Source organism: Microcaecilia unicolor, unplaced genomic scaffold (genome assembly GCF_901765095.1).
Source record: "Microcaecilia unicolor unplaced genomic scaffold, aMicUni1.1, whole genome shotgun sequence".
NCBI classification, from domain to species: Eukaryota; Metazoa; Chordata; class Amphibia; order Gymnophiona; family Siphonopidae; genus Microcaecilia; species Microcaecilia unicolor.
This window is the reverse complement of record NW_021963312.1, coordinates 40,995-63,823: the sequence shown is the minus strand read 5'-3', so window position 1 is coordinate 63,823 and position 22,829 is coordinate 40,995. Positions and strand designations below refer to the sequence as shown.

The 22,829-nt window shown below is 42.4% G+C and overlaps 1 protein-coding gene across 1 annotated transcript in view; it reads right to left on the bottom strand.

Annotated features, from left to right (window-relative positions):
- LOC115459180 (proton channel OTOP1-like) overlaps window positions 1–22,829 on the bottom strand; it is a gene marked incomplete at both ends in the record, with an annotated part of 96,315 nt that overhangs the window by 54,162 nt on the left and 19,324 nt on the right. Inside the window, 1 exon segment of the mRNA XM_030189042.1 lies at window positions 2,422–2,558. Within this exon segment, the coding sequence (XP_030044902.1) occupies window positions 2,422–2,558 (137 nt within the window).

The window sequence follows — 22,829 nt, the reverse complement described above, 5'->3', positions numbered from 1 at the left end:
AATGTGAGTAATGCTTCCTTGTCCGGATAATTTCTAACTGATCTTAATTGTCTGAGCACAAAAAAATCCAGATTTTAATACAGTTGATACCTGTTGAGAGAAAAAGAGTTGGGAGTCTAAGATTACTCCTAGATCTATTAAAAATTGATGCTGTTGGAACAAGGAGCATTAGCGGTATGTGAAGCCTGACTTTGCTGGTTCTGAGCCCACTGCTCTAACCATTAGGCTACACCTCTGTCCTGTTATTATGTGTACCTGCCATTCCTGCAAGTCTGCCACTCTGGCTGGATCCATTTTCAACAAGCAAACATAAATAAAAATATATAAAAATGTAAAAATATACTATAAAATGCTACATTACAACAATGAAATGATTTCCTATTCACACTATTAAGCAATACCGTTTCTTTAATCAGGTGACGTGCTACACCATAAATGGTATCCATTAATTAGAAAACAGCTGTATTTATGCTTCAAGTTAATGTTACAAATGTGAAAAGGTTCTATGTGCCAAAAATACCAGAAGTAGTTAACTTATATAGTTCATTGAGTGATCCTTTTACTAAGGTGTGCTAATGGATGTAGTGTGCGGTAATGATTAGCGCATGCCTAATGCTAAGAAGCCCATAGCTATAAAATGGGCTTCTTATCATTTAGTGCATGCTAAATTTGTTAATGCACCTTAGAAAAAGGACCCCTTAGCTTTTTAGGTCATTTTCAGCTTGACTGTGCAGGTACTGCTCAGCTGGAGAAAAGTAGTTCAAGTACATGAATTCAATTTAATACTTAAAAATTATGTTGAGTAGAGAAACATATGGGGTCAATTCTATAAAACAGATGCTAATATTTATGCACACTTTCCCCCCAATTCTATAAAAGTCCCCCAAAACTGTGTGCATAAATTTGTGCACGCAATATAATTGAATAATGAGACAATTGGTGCCAAGAATTGGATTTTTAACAAGCAATTATTGGTGCTAATTGAAATCAATATTTACACGTGTAAATTTAGGCATGTGATCCATGCCTAAATTTTACATGCGTCCCAGAAAAGGGAGCACAGAAATGAGAGGGTCATGGGCGTATTGGGGTGAAGCGTGGATGTGAATTCGAGTTACACTCGCAATTAAAGAATAATGGAGTTCTGCCCATAAAGTTAGGCAGGTGCATTTTCACCATGTTTTCATTGCCTAAATTTACACCTGACCCCAGGGTCCTAAGCATTATTCTATAAACCACACCTAACTTTAGGCGTAGCTTATAGAATAGCACTTAAATGTGTGTGTGTGGGGGGGGGGGGGGTGCCGATTTTGTAGCACTGTCTCTCTCTTGTAACATTATTACATTACCTGTATTGTAAATAAACATTTTAAAGTTAAATATATAGTCTTTATGTTCTGAGCACATGTCCTTAAACCTTACAGTGCAAGTTAATGTAATTCAATAAATATAGTATTTAATTCCCCCTTTTCCTACATATTCTTATTCTTATCATATAACGTTATATTTAATTGGTGGAGAATAGAATATAGAAGAATAGAAATAGAATATATTAAGTGTAATATATGTTATTATTTGTACATTTTCAGAATAAAAGACAAGAAGCAAACCTTGCTGAAGAAAATGTGGTCTTTAATAAGTCATACTAATGCTCCTATGATTCATAGTCAGATGTCCAACGTGGCTATGTTTCACCAACAGTACAGGCTGCATCAGGGGAATAAAGAACCAGCTGGTACAAACCTAAATACTCCACCAGCATAGGTCAATTTGTCTCTTCCTGGGTCCGTTTGGAATACTAAAAACAAACTTGCTGAGACAGCCTAACTTTAATACTGGAACTATGTGAATGTGCATGAGTAAAGGTATTTCTTTGTAAAAACCTTCTTCTACATAGGTGAGTGTGTTTGGATATTCTTTCTGGGGGATTGTTTGTCTTCCTCTTCAATTTCTACACTTTTACTTCTCCTAGAAAACTGAAACATGAGACCGTGGCGCCTCCACCCTCAACTCACTAGGAGATGAGGGTCCAGGACGTCACGAAAGCCTTCAAACCAATTGGACTGTGCCGGCAACAGTGTCTCAACTACTGTTGCATACAAATAAACATGTTTTTTTTTTTATCCTGACTGATGTTTTTTTTTTTAAACCAAGGACTAGATGGAGAACCATTGTGTGTGTCTTCAGCACTTAGGTGCAATCATTTACACCAGCTCTATGGCTGGTGTAAGTGATCATGCATAAGTACAAACATGTACACGTGTTGGTTATGTTAGTATTCTATAAAGGAAAGTAGACACCTACTTTCTTTTGTAGAATAGGCTCCTATCTGGTGCCCTGTTTTTAAACTGCCCTCATAATGCAGAATTGGAAAAGTTATATGCATTCTGACAAAAATAGAAAAAAAAGAAACGGACTTACCTGTAGAAGAGTATGCACTGTATGAGTGACTGGGAACACACTTTCAGTAACTGATACACATTCAGAATAGCCAATAAAGTATCCAATTTTGAAAGAGTCCAGCAGTAAAGCAATCACCGCAAATAAAGTTATACCACCTAATATAAAAATATAATTCAACATGTAAATATGTAGGAAAATATCTTATGAACATTCATACCACATGAGCCTTTAAATCCATTCATATTTTTCATTTAAAACAGAGACCATATGTTGAAAATGTTCCATTTCTTACTATACAACTGTGAAAACCAAGCGCCTTGCGTGAATTATCACAGGTGCCTTTCATGAATTATGCTAAATGCCTTTTTAATGCAGGAGGAGCCACCATGATTCAATCAACACAGATTTATTTAAGAGAAGCATATTCTCAGTTGGCCAACATGCAAGCGTCTTGAAGAGGATCCCACTACACAACTTCAAGACATTATTAAGCCTTATTGGCGTCCGACTAACTTCCATTGCACTTGAGCGGCTTATTGATCATCAGTTGTACCAATCTGCACCCATTTTTGTGATTTTCTTCAGTGAGTGTCAGACCCTTGAGGCAGACGGTTGTACTGTCAAAACACAGCCCAATGTCAGGTCATACACTAGTGTAGTGCTGAATAAAAGTTGCTTTTACTGATCCCTGGCTGTGAAGACTTCTCGGTCCACCCCTACTTCCAGAATGGGATTAAGGCACAGGCAAACTAGGCATAGGCCTGAGCCCAGACGCTTACAGGGGGCCCTTTTAGATGATTTTCCCCTGGTAAATCAGCAGTTGGTATAAAGACGTGAGCTGTCTATTGCCCTCACCTTCTATGCATTTTTCTCCAGTTAGCAGAAGACGTCAGCAACATTGTTTCTTGCCCGCTACTTTCTCCTTTGCTGGTTTTCATCTGCAGTTAGACCCATGCAGAGCCCCAATTGTAAGCATTTTAAAATGTATTTTTATTTAAAAGAGGGCTTGATACTCTTGTTTACCTAGTGCAAACCAAAGGGTTAATCTTGCCGTGAGTATAACTGTTTTGCCATGCTTGCGGTATTAATCTAGAAAAATTAAAATCAGGATAAGGGAACATTTGAGCAATATTCATGTTCATAAGAGTGAGGCTTCATTGGTATTGCGAAACATTTCAACATTCAGCTGAGGATTTACGAATTGTAATGTTACAGCAAGTTCATTCCAATAGGGGTGGTAATGTCAAAACATTTGTTAAAGTTGGAGCAGAAAATGATATATTTATGGCAAACTGTACATCTCACAGGGTTGAATAAAGAAATCGAATGATGTGAAGTATGTTAAGGTATCTGTTATATCTTTTGTTTTTAAAAGTTTGTAGAAGTTTGGGCTGCACGTGTGTCTTTCAGCCCATGTGCAGGAGTTTTTCTATCAGCGAGCAGAGACAGTTCTCGGTGGTGGTTCCGCCATGTCCCGTTACCATTAGGATTTAATGCATGATGTTTAGGTAATCATGAATGTATTAAGTATTTTGTTTTTATTTATTTATTTATTACATTTGTATCCCACATTATCCCACCTATTTGCAGGCTCAAAGTGGCTTACAGAGACTAGCTATGGCATAGCCATTCCAGGTTAACAAATACAATTGGTGATGCAACAAGATAAAGGGTGAGAGAAAATGTATGTTTGGGTATTGTTTTTAGTGGGGTATGTAATTGTAAATCTATCTTGTGCAGGTTAACGGCTCCTGAAGACACCATCCAGCGAAACGCGGAACTGTGCCAAACTGTTTGATATGGTTTTTGAATTACTGGACTGTTGAACTGCTAAGCTGGTTTTCAGCTGGTTTGAGAGTTATGTAGCTACACTTGTTGGCAGCAAAGACACTGTTGAGGCTTTATTACAAGAAGAAATTGTCAATTTATTCTTCAGCACAAATTGGGATTGTGAGGACCCTTTGGGCAGCAGATTAAGAACTGTTTGATGTTGTATTTATTTCCAATTTTGTCTCATTTTATAAGTTTAAAGCTTTATTTTGGCTCTTTTAGCATAGGATACTCTGAGGCGTATTTTCAAAGCACTTAGACTTACAAAGTTCCATAGGTTACTATGGAACTTTGTAAGTCTAAGTGCTTTGAAAATGAGCCCCTCTGCGTCATTTAGAGCATATCTGAGACATGAATATTATAAAGACTATTTAAGGTGGAAAAGTACATTTATTGCTGCCTGAATGGGTTGAAGGGTTATTATGTGATTTGTAATGGTTAATATTGACAGGTATTTATTATATAAAGATGATTAAATAGAATATTTGTATTTCTTTAGCAGGTTTCTCATTATTTGTTTGATTAACATTGGTGATGACAAAAGTCATGGAGCATGGTGTGTCTGAGCTAGTGTGCCTGTACCTAACTTAGGCTCAGTGTGCATAGTTTTTTGAAATGCCCACAACTAGCCCATTCCAGTCCATGGCCACGCCCCATTTTCAACTGCATGCATTAGAATTTACGTGCACCACATTATAGAATACACCTAGAATGTTGTGCGTGTAAATTCTAATTAAAGCCAATTAGTGCCACTAATTGGTTGTTAAGTAGCAATTATCGGTGCTGTTTGGCTTGTTAATCAATTAAGTTGTGTGCACAATTTGACCATGTGGCCAAATTAACGTGCACAACTTAAGGTGCCATTTATACAATTTGGGGGTAAGTGTGCATTCCAGCACCCAACTTTGGATGCAAGCACTTATACCATCTGAAACCTAGTGTAAATCCTGAGGCGCAACTTGGGTGCACTGCCCCAAATTCTATGACACTGCACATACACCTCTGACACACCCATGTCCCCTCCATAGCCACACCCCCTTTTGGGTTATACACAAGAGGATTTGGGCACAGATCCTTATATAATCCTGAGAGAAGGACGCCCATCTCCCAATTTGTGTCGAAAGATGGGTGCCCTTCTCTTTCAAAAATAAGCCTGCATGCCATACTTTGTATTGTTTGTGAATATTTTTACTGTTATAATTGCCTATTGCTCATGTTTGATCCATTCTTACTGTACACCACCTTGAGTGAATTCCTTCAAAAAGGCGGTAAATAAATCCAAATAAATAATAAATAATCACACATAGTCAGATCTGCATGCAAATCCAAACTAGAGCCAATTAGCATCAATAATTGATAACAGCCACTGTTAATGGCTTCATAACAAATGTATTTGTGTGGGGATCTCATGATTGCATGCAAAGGGCTAGATTCTATATATCGCACCTGAAAAATCCGCACGGAAAAAAATACACCTAGGTGTATTCTGTAAAGTACACCTACATTTTATAGAATAGGCTTAAATTTCCGTGCGGTATATAGAATATGCTGAGCGGCTCTCCACGCAACTAAATTTGGTCACGTACATTAAATCTCGATGCCTAAATTAGGTGCAGATCAGGTGTATTCTATAATAATGCACATAGAGTTTACAAACTCCTATACCCCACCCATGATCATGTCTCTTTTCAACTAGGTGACTTAGAATTTAGGTGCACCACATTATAGAATATACTTAGTGAGTTGTCCGCATAAATCTCAATTAATACCAATTAGTGCTGATAATTGCTTGTTAACATCCAATTAACAGTGCTGATTAGCTAGTTAACCAATTACGTTATGCACATTGTTATAGAATATGCTTTGATTTCTGTGTGGAAATCGAGGCACCATATATAGATTCCCAGGGAAATTGCATACACATGTAGATGGTGATTTCATAAATTTCCTATTCATATGCAGAGATCCCTAGGACACAGAGATTTCAATGGGTGTAGTTTGGGCAAGTCAAACATTTGTATGTGTATGCCCCATCTTACAATGGGAAAACTCAAATATTCAAACAAATTTCATCAATGGGAGCTTGCACAGGTTTTTTGAACAAATGATTTTCTTCAGCCAGGACTTTACATGAAGGATTAAAGAAGTCCTTCTTTTTCATCCCCCATTTTTTTATTTCCACCTCCAAATTTTTCAAAAAATAAAAATTATGTCTTTGCTAGTTAATTGATGACACTTGCACTTACAGGAGTTTAAAATACCCCCGTTTTGAGGATAATTTAATAAACCATTTTTGCATAATTGAGCTCTTATAAAAAATAAGTTAACATCTAAAAGTATGCGTTTTGCAAGCCAGTGAACACTTATACAGTAGGAATGCAATTCAGTAAATAGCGCTCAAAAATTGGTGCCGGAAAGATCTACTCTAGTATTCTATAAGAAGCTCCTGCTCAACTTAGGGTGCCAGCTTTTACACCTACTGAAAGCTGACATAAATGCTGGTTTTTGAGAGTTCAGCACGCAAATGATAGTATTCTTTATCACCATGCCTAACTTCTAGGAATATTCCCTGATCTGCCCATATACCTCCCATGGCCATGCCCCTTTTGAATGCGCTAGAAAATATAGGCACTGATGTTATAGACTAGCAACTAGTGCAGATGTGCATATAAATGCAAATGTTTGCCAAATAACTCCAATTATTGATGGTTAAGCCCTTGTTAATTAATTTGAATGCACATCTGCCCTGCACACTCAAATTTTGGCAACTTATACAGAATCTGAAGGGTAGATGTGCTTAGGGAAAGAGTGTGGGCGGAGCATGGGTAGAGTCATGATTCAGATATGAACATTTGCACCTACTCTCAAGCAGAGGTAATAATCTGTGCCTTCAATCTAGGTGCGATTTATGCAGGATTTGTTCTAGTACTACTTTTTAAAGACATATAGATGCCGGGAGCTCATTTTCAAAGCACTTAGTCTTACAAAGTTTCATAGGTTACTTATAACTTTGTAAGTCTAAGTGCTTTGAAAATATTTCTCTTTGTGTCTTCATAACTAGGCAACAAATAGGCAACTTCCTGCCCTATTAACCAAAGCACCCTCTTACAAAATTATCCTAAATGGGGTAATTTTATAAAAGAATATATAGAGCAGCAAACTATAACATAAATATAAAGTTTGTTGAGAATAGGGAAACAAACCCATATTGGTTTCACAGAATGTAATTTATTACTAACTGAAACTTCAAAGCTCCCAGTGGCATTACTTTTCAATGAAAACCCGCTACCTTTTCAGAAGCACCAGTAATATCATTGGTTTCTCTTAAAATGTTTGATTTATTCTCACTGTACACCGCCTTGAGTGAATTCCTTCAAAAAGGCGGTAAATAAATCCTAATAAGTAAATAAAAATGAATATATAAATAAAAGAGTAAAAAAGAAAAAGTGAAAAAACCTCCCAATTTCAGGAGAAAAATAACTGTCCCAAAAAAAAATCCAAATTCAGAAACTGTTGTGGGTGTCAATTAAAGTGAAAGCTGTTCCAAAATCAATTGTGTCAAAAAATCTGTTCAAACTTGCTCTGATTAAAAAAAATTAAACAACTTATCTTAAATGGAGTGGAGGAATAGCAGTGGACTTTGATCCGGGGAGAGGGGGGGGGATGGGTTCAATTCCCAGCACAACTCCTTATGGCTCTGGGCAACTCACTTTGTCCTCCATTGCACCAGGTACAAATAAGTGCCTGCATATAATATGTAAACCACTTTGAATGTAGTTGCACAAACCACAGAAAGATGATATATCAAATCCCATCCCCCCCCTCCCCATGTCCTTCTCGCCAAATGTAACCTGTCATGTCCTGCATTTGTGTTGCACACTGCTTCTCCCCTCCTTTTACTTCATATCAGCTACCAAAAGCCACCACGTCAACCATCACAGGAAATAGGCACAACACTTGAAACAAGAGCAAGCTCAAACCTCATGCTCATAAAACCTCAACATGGAGGCCTTGTTTCACCATCTGCTGCATCAAGAGATGATCCTGTTCATGGGTTTGTTTTCCCTATTCTCAGCAAACGTTTTGTATTATAGGTAATTTTATAAAGCCATTTGTGCACAGGTGCCACATATGCAAGTCAATGATGTAAGAGTAAGTGCGTTGACATGTATTTTGCCAGTAGTCATGTACAGAGATGAAGTAACGTGGAGGGGCATAATTAAACGGAAACGCCTATCTCCATGGGCGTTTATCTCCGAGAACGGGTCCGTGAAGGGGCGGGCCGAACCATTTGGTCGTGGGAGGGGCCAGGATTCATAGTACACTGGCCCCCCTGATATGCCAGGACACCAACAGGGCACCCTAGGTCAGTGCGGTGGACTTCAGAAAAAGCTCCCACATGCATAGCTCCCTTACCACGGGTGCTGAGCTCCCAACCCCCCTCCCCCAAAACCCACTACCCACAAATGTACAACACTAGCATAGCTCTTAGGGGTGAAGGGGGCAACTACATGTGGGTACAGTGGGTTTTGGAGGCCTCCCATTTACCAGCACAAGTGTTACAGGTATGGGGGGATGGGCCTGGGTCCGCCTGGCTGAAGTGAACTGCGGTACCCACTAAAAGTGCTCCAGGGACCTGCATACACGCAGGCCTCTAGGACTTGTTACTGCTGTATAACATTGGCACACCAGTTTACACCTGAAGACTAATCTCTCCGAAATCGTCCTTTATTGGAATAAGCATGCTTACTCACAGTTAACTGCAGATCAGAGGTTGTGCCCCACCACTGGCAACGAGTCTCCCTGGTAGTTAGATTAGCAGGTCAGAGCTCGCAGAATGTTGTACAATGCCCTCTTTCAGCCACATTCAAGGTAAGAACTAAGTTCTCTAACGTGGCTAACACATGGAAGGGATCTAAAACTGGCTTACAAAAATGGCCACTACCTCATGGACTACCAGAAACACAACAGGGCACACTCTGACCCAGTAGGCAGGGGGAAAAGCACCATGGGAGAAGAGCCTACCAACTACCAACATCGTGAGACTATAACAGAAGCTAATGAAATCACGGAGCCCAATACCCTACACCCACCACAATGCAATGCTGATGTGACCCTGTAGTGCACCCGAGAGCCACATCTGACCCAGGGAAAGGCTGTGACAGGATCGAACATATTCTGCTGTCATGGAGGTGGGTACGGCATTTGAGGCTGGCATAGAGGCTGGAAAAAAAGTTTTTAAAGTGGTTTTTTTTTTGGTGGGAGGGGGTTAGTGACCACTGGGGGAGTCCGCGGAGGTCATCCTCGATTCCCTCCAGTGGTCATCTGGGCAGTTGGGGCACTTTTTTGGGACTTGTTCGTGAAAAAAAAGGGTCCAAAAAAAATGACCCAAAATCGCGGTAAAAATGCCTTTTTTTTCGATTATCAGCTAAAGATGCCCATCTCTCCTCGACTGATAACCACGCCTCAGTCCCGCCTCCACCACACCTCCGACATGCCCCTGTCAACTTTATTCATTTCCGCGACGGAGTGCAGTTGGAAACGCCCAAAATCGGCTTTAGATTATACCGATTTGGGCGCCTTTGCGAGAAAAACGCCCATCTCCCGATTTGGGTCAAAATATAGGCGTTTTTCTCTTTCGATTATAAGCTGGATAGTAACATAGTAGATGAGGGCAGAAAAAGACCTGCACGGTCCATCCAGTCTGCCCAACAAGATAACTCATGTGTGCTACTTTTTGTGTATACCCTACTTTGATTTGTACCTGTGCTCTTCAGGGCACAGACTGTATAAGTCTGGCCAGCACTATCTCTGCCTCCCAACCACCAGCCCCACCTCCCAACCACCGGCTCTGGTACAGACCGTGTAAGTCTGCCCAGCACTATCCCTGCCTCCCAACCACCAGTCCAGCTTCCCACCACCGGCTCTGGCACAGACCGTATAAGTCTGCCCAGCACTATCCCCGCCTCCCAACCACCAGCCCCACCTCCCGATCTTGACTAAGCTTCTGAGGATCCATTCCTTCTGCACAGGATTCCTTTATGCTTATCCTACGCATGTTTGAATTCCGTTACCGTTTTCATTTCCACAACCTCCCGCGGGAGGGCATTCTAAGCATCCACTACTCTCTCCGTGAAAAAATACTTCCTAACATTTTTCTTGAGTCTGCCCCCCTTCAATCTCATTTCATGTCCTCTCTTTCTACCACCTTCCCATCTCCGGAAAAGGTTCGTTTGCGGAATAATACCTTTCAAATATTTGAACGTCTGTATCATATCACCCCTGTTTCTCCTTTCCTCCAGAGTATACATGTTTAGTTCAGCAAGTCTCTCCTTATACATCTTGTAACGCAAATCCCATACCATTCTCGTAGCTTTTCTTTGCACCGCTTCAATTCTTTTTACATCCTTATCAAGATACGGCCTCCAAAACTGAACACAATACTCCAGGTGGGGCCTCACCAACGACTAATACAGGGGCATCAACACCCCCTTTCTTCTGCTGGTCACACCTCTCTCTATACAGCCTAACAGCCTTCTAGCTACGGCCACCGCCTTGTCACACTGTTTTGTCGCCTTCAAATCCTCAGATACTATCACCCCAAGATCCCTCTCTCCGTCCGTACCTATCAGACTCTCCCTGCCTAACACATAGAGGGGCATAATCGACCAGAAACGCCTATCTCCATGGGCGTTTATCTCCGAGAACGGGTCCGTGAAGGGGCAGAGTGAACCGTATTTTTAAAAAAAATAGACGCCCATGTGTTATTCGCCAAGGTGTGAGCTGGGCGTTTTTGCTTTTCAGCGATAATGGAAAATGAAATCGCCCAGCTCAAAAACGAATAAATCCAAGGCATTTGTTCGTGGGAGGGGCCAGGATTCATAGTGCACTGGTCCCCCTCACATGCCAGGACACCAACCGGGCACCCTAGGGGGCACTTTTACAAAAACAAAAAAAAAGGTAAAAGAGCTCCCAGGTGCATAGCACCCTTCCCTTGGGTGTTGAGCCCCCCAAATCCCCCTCAAAACCTACTGCCCACAAGTCTACACCATTACTATAGCCCTAAGAGGTGAAGGGGGGCACCTACATGTGGGTACAGTGAGTTTGGGGGGGTTGGACGACTAAGCATTAAGCAGCACAATTGTAACAGGTAGGGGGGGGATGGGCCTGGGTCCACCTGCCTGACGTCCACTGCACCCCCTAACAACTGCTCCAGGGACCTGCATACTGCTGCTTGGGAGGAGGGTATGACATTTGAGGGTGAAAGTAAAAAGTTGTGAAACATCATTTTTTTGTGGTGGGAGGGGGTTAGTGACCACTGGGGGAGTCAGGGGAGGTCATCCCCGACTCCCTCTGGGGGTCATCTGGTCATTTAGGGCACTTTTTGGGGCCTTATTCGTGAAAAAACAGGGTCCAGGAAAAGTGCCCTAAATTCTAGCTACAAACGTATCCATTATCGGCGAAAGGCGCCCATCTCTGTTCGGGTGATAACCACGCCCCAGTTCCGCCTTCACCACGCCTCCGACACGCCCCCGTCAACTTTGTCCGCACCCGCGACGGAGTGCAGTTGAAAGCGTCCAAAGTTCGGCTTTCGATTATACCGCTTTATTTGTTTTTGTGAGAAAAACGCCCATCTCCCGATTTAGGTCGGAACTTGGGCGTTTTTCTCGTTCGATTATAAGCAGGATAGTCTCCCATGGATTTCTATTCCCTAAGTGCATCACTTTGCATTTCTTCGCATTGAATTTTAATTGCCAAACCTTAGACCATTCTTCTAGCTTCCTCAGATCCTTTTTCATGTTTTCCACTCCCTCTCGGGTGTCCACTCTGTTACAGATCTTAGTATCATCCGCAAATAGACAAACTTTACCTTCTAACTCTTTGGCAATGTCACTCATAAATATATTGAACAGAATCGACCCCAGCACCAATCCCTGAGGCACTCCACTACTCACCTTTCCCTCCTCCGAGCGAATTCCATTCACCACCACCCTCTGGCGTCTGTCCGTCAACCAGTTCCTAATCCAGTTCACCACTTCGGGTCCTATCTTTAGCCTATCCAATTTATTTAAGAGCCTCCTGTGGGGAACCGTGTCAAAAGCTTTGCTGAAATCTAAGTAGATTACGTCCATAGCTCGTCCCTGATTCAATTCTCCTGTCACCCAATTAAAGAACTCAATGAGATTCGTTTGGCACGATTTCCCTTTGGTAAAACCATGTTGTCTCGGATCTTGCAACTTATTGGCTTCCAGGAAAGTGTGGATGGAATTTGCAAGTATGTGAATAGATTCTAAAATGTACTAATCTACTTGCATACATGGATAACCTAGATTAGGGGTCCTTGACAGGGCCGCCGAGAGACTGGGCCAGGCCCAGGACAAGGCCGCCCGCGGGCCCCCCCTCCACCCGCCACCAGGCCTTCTCTCCACCCCCGGGCCCTCTGCACTGACTTTAAGCGCCTCACCTTCGAAAGCGCAGCAACAAGCAGCGACAGACCACTCCTTCCGTGTCCCGCCCTCGTGGAAGTTACATCAGGCGAGGGCGGGACACAGAAGGCAGGAGTGGTCTGCCGCTGCTTGCTGCGCTTTCGAAGGTGAGGCGCTTAAGTTCAATGCCAGGGAGCGACAGAGGGCGGGCAGGGGCCCGGGCACGGGCACGGGCCGCCCCCCCCCCCCCCGAGGCCCGGGCACGGGGAATTTTGTCCCCCTGTCCCCCCCTCTCGGCGGCCCTGGTCCTCAAATCCAGTCCTTGAGGTCCACAACACAGCCTGGATTTCAGAATCTCCACAATGAAAATGTATGAGTTCTATTTGCATGCAGTGGAAGCAATGAATGTGTAATATGGTTAAAAACAAAATACAAATGTTACCTTTTCCTTTTGGAGTGCTGGAGGGGTCCTCAGGGCTGCAGAGATGGGATTTTTAGGGGCAGGAGTTGTTTGTGACCAGCCCTGATGGATGGCTGGCTGGCTTTAAGTGAAGGAGAGGCAGAGAGCATTACTGGGTAATGGCAGGTTCTGCACATGCTCAGTAAGGTTCTGAAGCTCTGAGTAGGCCTGAAATCGGGGCCTGGACAGGGCCTTGGGAGGATTAATTAATTAAACTTTTTTGGGGTAGTAAGGGCATTTGGGGGTCCTGTTTGGGGGAATTAGGGGGATCTGGCAAAAAGAATATTGTTTTTAAGTTATCTATAGGGAGATACGCAGTTTCAAGGAGGCTGCGCATCTTTGGGGGGGTGTTTTGGAATTTGAATGGTTATATAGGATGGAGGGGGGTGTAAGGGAAATTATTAGATGGTGATCAGAGAATTTTATAAGTTATTTTATGGGTTTTTTTTAGGAAAATATGGTGTGGTCAGGAGAAAAGGTATTTTTAAATTCTAAGGTTATCAGGGTACCAGGAGAGATGTGCTACACCTGCTCAGCGAGCGGGAGGGATGTGACATGAGCGGATGTCAAAATATTTAGGAAAGGTTTCTTCTCAATTAAAGTCTATGGGTCTGATGGTTTTAAAATGGAGCTGACACCAGGGAAATTCAGATTCCATATTCTTAGCGCAAACTGTAGCTTAAGTGCTGGAGAGGTTGATTGGCTCAGAAGGGACCGATGATGTCATCTGATTCTGGTTACCTGGACTACGGCTTGGGGAAGCAGGGAGAAGGATAGGAGAAAGAGAACTGACAGGGAGGTTTTTTTTTATGCTGAGAGAAAAAAAAAGTTTTCTTTCTGTAGAGTCAGCTGATAACTCAGAGGCAGTACTGGTAAGGGAAGGGACTTTTAAGGGGACTCTCCAGTACTCCAAAAGAAAGGGGGGTTTAGCTGTATTGGGAAAAGCCAGGGTGAAAGGTTTCCATCAATAAGTATTGGAATTCAGAGAGAGCACCTTGAAGGTGATGAGCTGGGACATTCAAGCTACCAGCGAAGTTATTATTACAAAAGGAGGAATTAGTGTTAGAGCATTGCATATGATTCTTGGACAGAGGGTATGGCCAAGTGAAGAAACTGGACCAGAGTTTGGGAGTTAGCCAGCATTAGTTTCAGAACTCCTGTATCAGAGTCACAATAGAGTTGAGGTTTTCCTGTTCCTGTGCATCAACTGCAGCAAAGCGGATTCCTGGGAATTGCAGTAGTAATTCTGAGGGGCAGCTGCTGATTCCTCCAGAGTGGCGGTGTTTCCTTGTGGCAGCAGTGTTTCCTGGGATCCAGTCTCAAGCAGCAAGAGGTTACCAGATCAAAACAGGAAGGAGTGGATAAGTTATTTACCTTTATGCATTTTTGAATAATTTTCTAGAACTATTTTTTTTTGTGTGCACACATAATTTTAACATTGAACAGCTGAAACAGTAAAGGTACCTGTTGTTGTTTTGCCCTACCTGTGAAAGAAGATAAACAATTGTGTTTTTTTTAACCAAAGGAAAATTGCTTTTAAGGTTTAAAACAGGAGAAAAAAAGTCCTGGACTGGTAATAATGATATGCTGAGGTTTGAGTTTTACTGGGTTCCGGTCTCCAAACATTTCTGAACTTAGTTTTCAGGAATCTTTGAGCTTGGGTCCATGAAATCCAGAAAACCCTAAGAAGGGAGTACATTCCTTTGCTAGTGCACAAATTAATGCTTTGTATTCTTGCATTTCTTTCAGTATAAGCATTTAAAGGTTCTGTAAGGTTCTGAAGGTTGAAAAGTGTAAACAGGAATAGAAGCTACTTTGAGCTGTTCACATAATGCTTAAGTAAATGTAACCGTTAAACAAATGTGAGTTGCAGAATAAATTAAACATATTTGCTTGTTAAAGGTGGTGATACACATTTCTTTGCCAGCGTGAATGGGGTTCCTCACACTCTGAAAATAATCGACTCTGTTAATAAAAATTATTTAATTTTAGTTATTTTATTCCTTAATGATTAAAAACCAGTAGCGCTGGGTGGAAGTGTGCTCCGCTTCAGGGGAAACATCTTACCCCGGTGCTGTGACCAATAGCAGATTCTGTTATTGTTGCAAAGCGAGGCAGCGCTGAAACCTAGGGGGCGTTACAGAGAGGTTTTTTTTGGCGTCACGGACAGGATAGAGTTTTGGAGTCTCAGAGTGTGGGTACACCTTCACGGGAGGGAGCAATAGAGTCTCAAAGAACGCTGTGTCCTCTGGAAGAGTTGGGTGCTCCTGGAAGCTATGGAAGACTGGGCACAGGCTTTGAGGGAAGAGTGGCGTGCCTACCGTGAGCAGCAGGAAGAAGAGCGGCGAGAACGGCAGCGTAGGCAAGAGGAGGAGCTGAGGCTTAGGGATGAAGAACTTCATCGAATTCAGGAGGAGCGGAGGAGAGAGCAGCAAATATTTGAAAGGTTCCTGGAAGGACCACGAACAGCTACAGCTATGTATATCCCAAGGGATAAAAAAATTCCTGATTTCTCCGGAACTCCAAAGAAGCATGGTGACCTGACGGTGGTGGAATGGATAGAGAGGACCAGAGCGGCCCTCCGAGTCTTGCGAATTCCTCCCGAAGATCAACTAGAGATAGTGAAGGATCACTTGATTGGGCAAGCAAGAGATACAGCTCGTTTTGTGGCTCCCAGTTCACAAAAGACTGTGGAAGATCTCTTTGAAGTATTGAAAACTGTTTATGGGGACAAAGTACCGGTGACAGTCAGAGTAAAGGAATTTTATGATAAAAGACAAGATTTGGGAGAAGATATCCGGTCTTATGCCTATGGCCTGCAAGAGAAGTTATCACGGATTGAAGCAATAGATCCAAATTGTTTTAGTGATTCGCAGAAGATGCTGAAAGAGCGATTCGTGTTGGGAATCCGGGAGGATAGCTTACGCCGAGAAATGAAAAAAAGAATAGAGCGGGTCCCTGAGATGTCATTCGCCACTCTGCTACAAGAGGCAGTGAAGTGGGCTGAGGAAGATGTGCCTGTTGATTGGGAGGAAAGGCCACCAAAGATTTTGTCTCGAGCCAGAAGTGAGGTGTCACTTCGAAGCACCAGCATTGAGTCAAGAGTGGAAACCGAATTGAATGATTTAAAGCGAATGATGGCTGAACTTTTGAGCCAACAACAGTCTGCTAGAGAATACCCTGCTTTGAGGCGGGGGGATTTTGGGCGTCAGCTGGTCAGAGAAAATGGTCAGCAGTGGGCTAATCTTCCTAACAGGCAGCCGAGAGAGAGAAGGGCTCCTCTTAGGAATGAAAGAGGACAGCTTATTTGCTACAAATGTGCAGAAGCAGGACATGTAGCTCGAGAATGTCGGAGCGAGAAAGCGGAAGCCTGTGGGACGGATGTGGCTTGGGTTGGAGCTACTCATAGTATGGTATCCAATGTTGCATCTAGTGGAGCACCAGTTACAGCACCCATTACTTCATATGCGGCAGCTCCTCGGGACAGGAAGGATACACAGCCAGAGTTGTCTGTGGCTCCGTCAACCTCAAAAGCAGTTATCACCTCAGTAACTCGGGTTCAAAAGAACAGTGCTGATTTATACGGTCAACAAAGTAAAGTAATAGGAACCAGTCCGGTGATTGAGGTGAAGATAGGTGGAGTGATACTTCAGTGCTGTGTTGACAGTGGCTCAGAAGTGTCTACTATCACAGCAAGTTTCTTTCACCAATATTTGCAAGATGAAGTAGAACTAAAGGAAATGACTCTGGTGAGGCTGTCAGCAGTGAATGGGGTGGAAATTCCATTGTTGGGTTGCATAGAAGCGGATATTACCTGTCTGGGACAGATGGTGAGACAATGTGGAATTTTAATTGTGCGTGATGATGAGGCTTACCAGCGGGTGAATCCGGTACCTGGAATAATAGGAATGAATATTCTACAAAGATTAGATTGGGATTTGTTGGCAGAAAGTTGGCTGCAACGGGGAGAAATGCATCGCCTTTGGAGACAAGTACAGAATGAAACCAAAGAGAAGATTGGATTTGTGAAACTAGTAGGCAGAAGGAAGGTGACTCTGCCTCCACTAACAGAGGTTATGATACAAGGAAGCTGCGTGGGGTTACGCAGTCGTACCAGAGCACCAGTGGTTGTGACGGGATCTGAGTCAGTCATGTTGCCTGCTGGAGTCTGTATAGCTAATACCCTAGTCCGACCAGAACAAGACAGAGTGGTAGTCCGTGTATTGAATGCTGGACAGCGGAGAATTCGACTTTCGCAAAGGATGCGAATTGCGGAAGTATATAAGCCTAGCGAGATCTTTACACCTTCACCTGTCCATTGTCAACTCGAAGGGAACATCATGGTGGTAAGGAAATCTCAAACTGGAATAATGGACCAGTTGGATATAGAAGATGATAAGTTTTTAAAAGATTTGGCAGTAAACATAAATTGGTCAGATTTAACCGCGGAGCAAAGTGAGAATTTGAAGAAATTGCTGCGAAAACATCGTCAAGTTTTCTCTGCAAATGAAAGTGATATTGGATTCACCGATAGGATTCGGCACACTGTGAATACAGGTACGCATCCACCCATAAAACAAGCGTACAGGAGAGTGTCGCCTCATGTGTATGAGGAATTTAAGAAACACGTCCAAGACTTGGTAGCTCAAGGAATATTAGAAAATAGTATGAGCCCTTGGTCTTCCCCTGCAGTAATCATAAGGAAAAAGGATGGTTCAATTAGGTTTTGTGTAGATTATAGGAAATTAAACAGCATAACTATCAAGGATGCTTACCCACTCCCGCGTATAGAAGAAGCTTTAGACGCATTAAGTCAAGCTACTCTATTCTCTTCTTTGGATTTAACCTCAGGGTACTTCCAAGTAGCGATGGATGAAAAGGATAAAGAAAAAACAGCTGTAGCTACCCCATTTGGATTATATCAGTGGACAAGGATGCCGTTTGGGTTGAGTAATGCTCCGGCTTCATTTCAACGCTTGATGGAAGGGGTTTTTAGCGACTATGTATTTGACATCTTGCTACTTTATTTGGATGATATCCTTATATTTTCCAAAGACTTTGACAACCATTTGGACCGATTGGATAAAGTGTTTACTCGTTTAGCCGAGTGCGGCCTGAAGCTTAAGCCAAAGAAATGCACATTGCTAGCGAAGAAAGTGAAATATCTAGGGTATATTGTGTCAGCGGAGGGAGTCTCTGTTGATAATGAGAAGATTGAAGTAGTCACCAATTGGAAAGTACCATCTACAACCACAGAGGTACGTCAGTTTTTAGGAATGGCTAGCTATTATAGGAAATTTATACCTTCTTTTGCAAAAATCGCAATGCCTCTTCATCGATTGACCGGGAAAAACAAGAAGCAAGCAAAGACGGTGCCAATTCAGTGGACATCGGAATGTCAAGAAGCCTTTGATGAACTAAAGCGAAGTTTAAGTACGGCACCAGTATTGTCCTACCCTATGTTCGATCAGCCTTTTATCCTTACAACTGACGCTAGTCATCGTGGTCTTGGGGCAGTCCTAAGCCAGGTTCAGGGAGGAACAGAAAAGGTAATAGCCTATGCTAGCAGAGGCTTACGTAAATCAGAACGGAACGACAAGAATTATAGTATCTTTAAGCTGGAACTCTTAGCACTTAAGTGGGCAGCCACGGAGAAGTTTAAAGACTACTTAATGTATAAGAAGTTTTTAATCCGAACGGACCATAATCCACTAAGGTATTTAGGAACTGCCAATATACACGCTACGGAACAACGGTGGCTTGCTCAGCTGGCAGAGTTAGAATTCGAAGTATGTTACAAACCTGGTAAAACCAATCTTGTAGCTGATGCCCTGTCCAGACAGCCTCAAAACTCTGAAGAAGAAAGAGAAGATGCAGGACCAGACTTTCTGTTGATTAAGGCAGATGAAGTGAGAGACTGTTTGTGGCCAAAAAGTAGAGGGGAAAAGGGCCAAAAAGTAAAGTGCAATCGTTTGGTGCTGAGTATGGGGAAATCAGAATTAAGGGAACAACAACAAAAGGACTCAGATATCAAATTCATATTGGATCATCTGAACCAGAATTCATCCATAAATATCAGCCAATGGTCTCTTGAGCGGAAGAAGTTGTGGCAACAACGAGCCAGGCTTCTTTGTGAAAATGGGATATGGTATCGTCGGATTATAAATCCTAGAGATAGCCTGGAAGTGAAACAATTGGTAGTGCCAAGAGAAATCAGAAGAGAAGTGTTTCAGTCAAAGCATGATCATGTGGGTCATCCAGCAGAGGAGAAAACGCTCAAAAACTTGCAAAAGGATTATTATTGGCCGGGAATGGCACGAGATGTTAGTAACTGGATAAGAGAATGTAGACGATGTGTATTAGCAAAGGATCTATTCCCTCAAGAGCGAGCGCAGTTTAAATACTTCCAGGCCAGTTATCCTTTGGAAATTGTAGCAATGGATTATGTTACTTTGGAGGCCAGCAGCAATGGGATGGAGCATATCTTAGTGATGACTGATATGTTCACCCGCTTCACAATAGCGGTGCCCACGAGGAATCAGACTGCTTCTACAACTGCCAGATTGTTAGTGAAGCATTGGATATCATACTATGGGTGTCCATCGCAGTTACATTCTGACCAAGGCCGAAACTTTGAATCTGATGTAATCAGGGAGCTATGTCGAATTTATGGGATGAGGAAAAGTCACACCACACCTTATCACCCGCAAGGGAACGCCCAATGCGAGCGATTCAACAGAACCATGTTCAACATGTTAAGGACACTGTCTAAGACCAAGAAGAGCCGGTGGGCAGAGCATTTACCGGAACTGGTAATGGCGTATAATAGTAGCACGCATAGCTCTACGGGATACTCACCTTTCTACCTACTCTTTGGAAGAGATTCTCGCTTACCTCATGATATACAAACCAAATTTGATGAGAATGAAGCTGAAAAGTTAGACGATTGGGTTAAATTGCATCATCGGCGATTGCAAGATGCTCTTCAAATCGCTCAGCAAGAGTCGGCTCAGCATGCTTCGACAAGGAGGAGGATATTTGACCGGCGAGCGAAGGGAGCACTCATCTCTAAGGGGGACAGGGTGTTGTTAAGAGACAACAAATTTAGGGGCCGTAAAAAAATAAGGGATAAGTGGGAGGAAATTCCCTATGAAGTGGTACACGTATTTACACCTGAGGGAAGTACTTATAGGATCAAAGATCCTAAAGGAATGTGTAAAGTAGTGCACAGAAACAACTTAAAAGTGTTATTGGGACCTACAAAAGATGTATTTTCAGACAGTATTGATAATGTTGAAGTCAGGGAAAGGGATGGGGATTTACAAAGTGACACTGATACAGAGAGTGGTTTTTTGGAGGCAGGTGATTTAGAAACTGCCTGGTTTTTGACCTGTGATCTGGAGTCACCTCCACAAGGGGGAGATGAAAACTTTTTAGAGATGGAGAATATGCTAGATGTTCCGGACTCTAGAAGGGAAGGAAACCCGGGAGATAGTGTAATCAATACGGAAGCATTTAGTGAAAGACCAAAACGTATAACTAGAGGTTGTAGGCCTAACTATTTGAAAGATTATATAGTTTATTAAAAAAAGAAAAAATCCTGAGGGGTTATGGAAATGTCGGGGGCGACATTTTTTACTGAAGGGACGAATGTAATATGGTTAAAAACAAAATACAAATGTTACCTTTTCCTTTTGGAGTGCTGGAGGGGTCCTCAGGGCTGCAGAGATGGGATTTTTAGGGGCAGGAGTTGTTTGTGACCAGCCCTGATGGATGGCTGGCTGGCTTTAAGTGAAGGAGAGGCAGAGAGCATTACTGGGTAATGGCAGGTTCTGCACATGCTCAGTAAGGTTCTGAAGCTCTGAGTAGGCCTGAAATCGGGGCCTGGACAGGGCCTTGGGAGGATTAATTAATTAAACTTTTTTGGGGTAGTAAGGGCATTTGGGGGTCCTGTTTGGGGGAATTAGGGGGATCTGGCAAAAAGAATATTGTTTTTAAGTTATCTATAGGGAGATACGCAGTTTCAAGGAGGCTGCGCATCTTTGGGGGGGTGTTTTGGAATTTGAATGGTTATATAGGATGGAGGGGGGTGTAAGGGAAATTATTAGATGGTGATCAGAGAATTTTATAAGTTATTTATGGGTTTTTTTAGGAAAATATGGTGTGGTCAGGAGAAAAGGTATTTTTAAATTCTAAGGTTATCAGGGTACCAGGAGAGATGTGCTACACCTGCTCAGCGAGCGGGAGGGATGTGACATGAGCGGATGTCAAAATATTTAGGAAAGGTTTCTTCTCAATTAAAGTCTATGGGTCTGATGGTTTTAAAATGGAGCTGACACCAGGGAAATTCAGATTCCATATTCTTAGCGCAAACTGTAGCTTAAGTGCTGGAGAGGTTGATTGGCTCAGAAGGGACCGATGATGTCATCTGATTCTGGTTACCTGGACTACGGCTTGGGGAAGCAGGGAGAAGGATAGGAGAAAGAGAACTGACAGGGAGGTTTTTTTTATGCTGAGAGAAAAAAAAAGTTTTCTTTCTGTAGAGTCAGCTGATAACTCAGAGGCAGTACTGGTAAGGGAAGGGACTTTTAAGGGGACTCTCCAGTACTCCAAAAGAAAGGGGGGTTTAGCTGTATTGGGAAAAGCCAGGGTGAAAGGTTTCCATCAATAAGTATTGGAATTCAGAGAGAGCACCTTGAAGGTGATGAGCTGGGACATTCAAGCTACCAGCGAAGTTATTATTACAAAAGGAGGAATTAGTGTTAGAGCATTGCATATGATTCTTGGACAGAGGGTATGGCCAAGTGAAGAAACTGGACCAGAGTTTGGGAGTTAGCCAGCATTAGTTTCAGAACTCCTGTATCAGAGTCACAATAGAGTTGAGGTTTTCCTGTTCCTGTGCATCAACTGCAGCAAAGCGGATTCCTGGGAATTGCAGTAGTAATTCTGAGGGGCAGCTGCTGATTCCTCCAGAGTGGCGGTGTTTCCTTGTGGCAGCAGTGTTTCCTGGGATCCAGTCTCAAGCAGCAAGAGGTTACCAGATCAAAACGGGAAGGAGTGGATAAGTTATTTACCTTTATGCATTTTTGAATAATTTTCTAGAACTATTTTTTTTGTGTGCACACATAATTTTAACATTGAACAGCTGAAACAGTAAAGGTACCTGTTGTTGTTTTGCCCTACCTGTGAAAGAAGATAAACAATTGTGTTTTTTTTAACCAAAGGAAAATTGCTTTTAAGGTTTAAAACAGGAGAAAAAAAGTCCTGGACTGGTAATAATGATATGCTGAGGTTTGAGTTTTACTGGGTTCCGGTCTCCAAACATTTCTGAACTTAGTTTTCAGGAATCTTTGAGCTTGGGTCCATGAAATCCAGAAAACCCTAAGAAGGGAGTACATTCCTTTGCTAGTGCACAAATTAATGCTTTGTATTCTTGCATTTCTTTCAGTATAAGCATTTAAAGGTTCTGTAAGGTTCTGAAGGTTGAAAAGTGTAAACAGGAATAGAAGCTACTTTGAGCTGTTCACATAATGCTTAAGTAAATGTAACCGTTAAACAAATGTGAGTTGCAGAATAAATTAAACATATTTGCTTGTTAAAGGTGGTGATACACATTTCTTTGCCAGCGTGAATGGGGTTCCTCACACTCTGAAAATAATCGACTCTGTTAATAAAAATTATTTAATTTTAGTTATTTTATTCCTTAATGA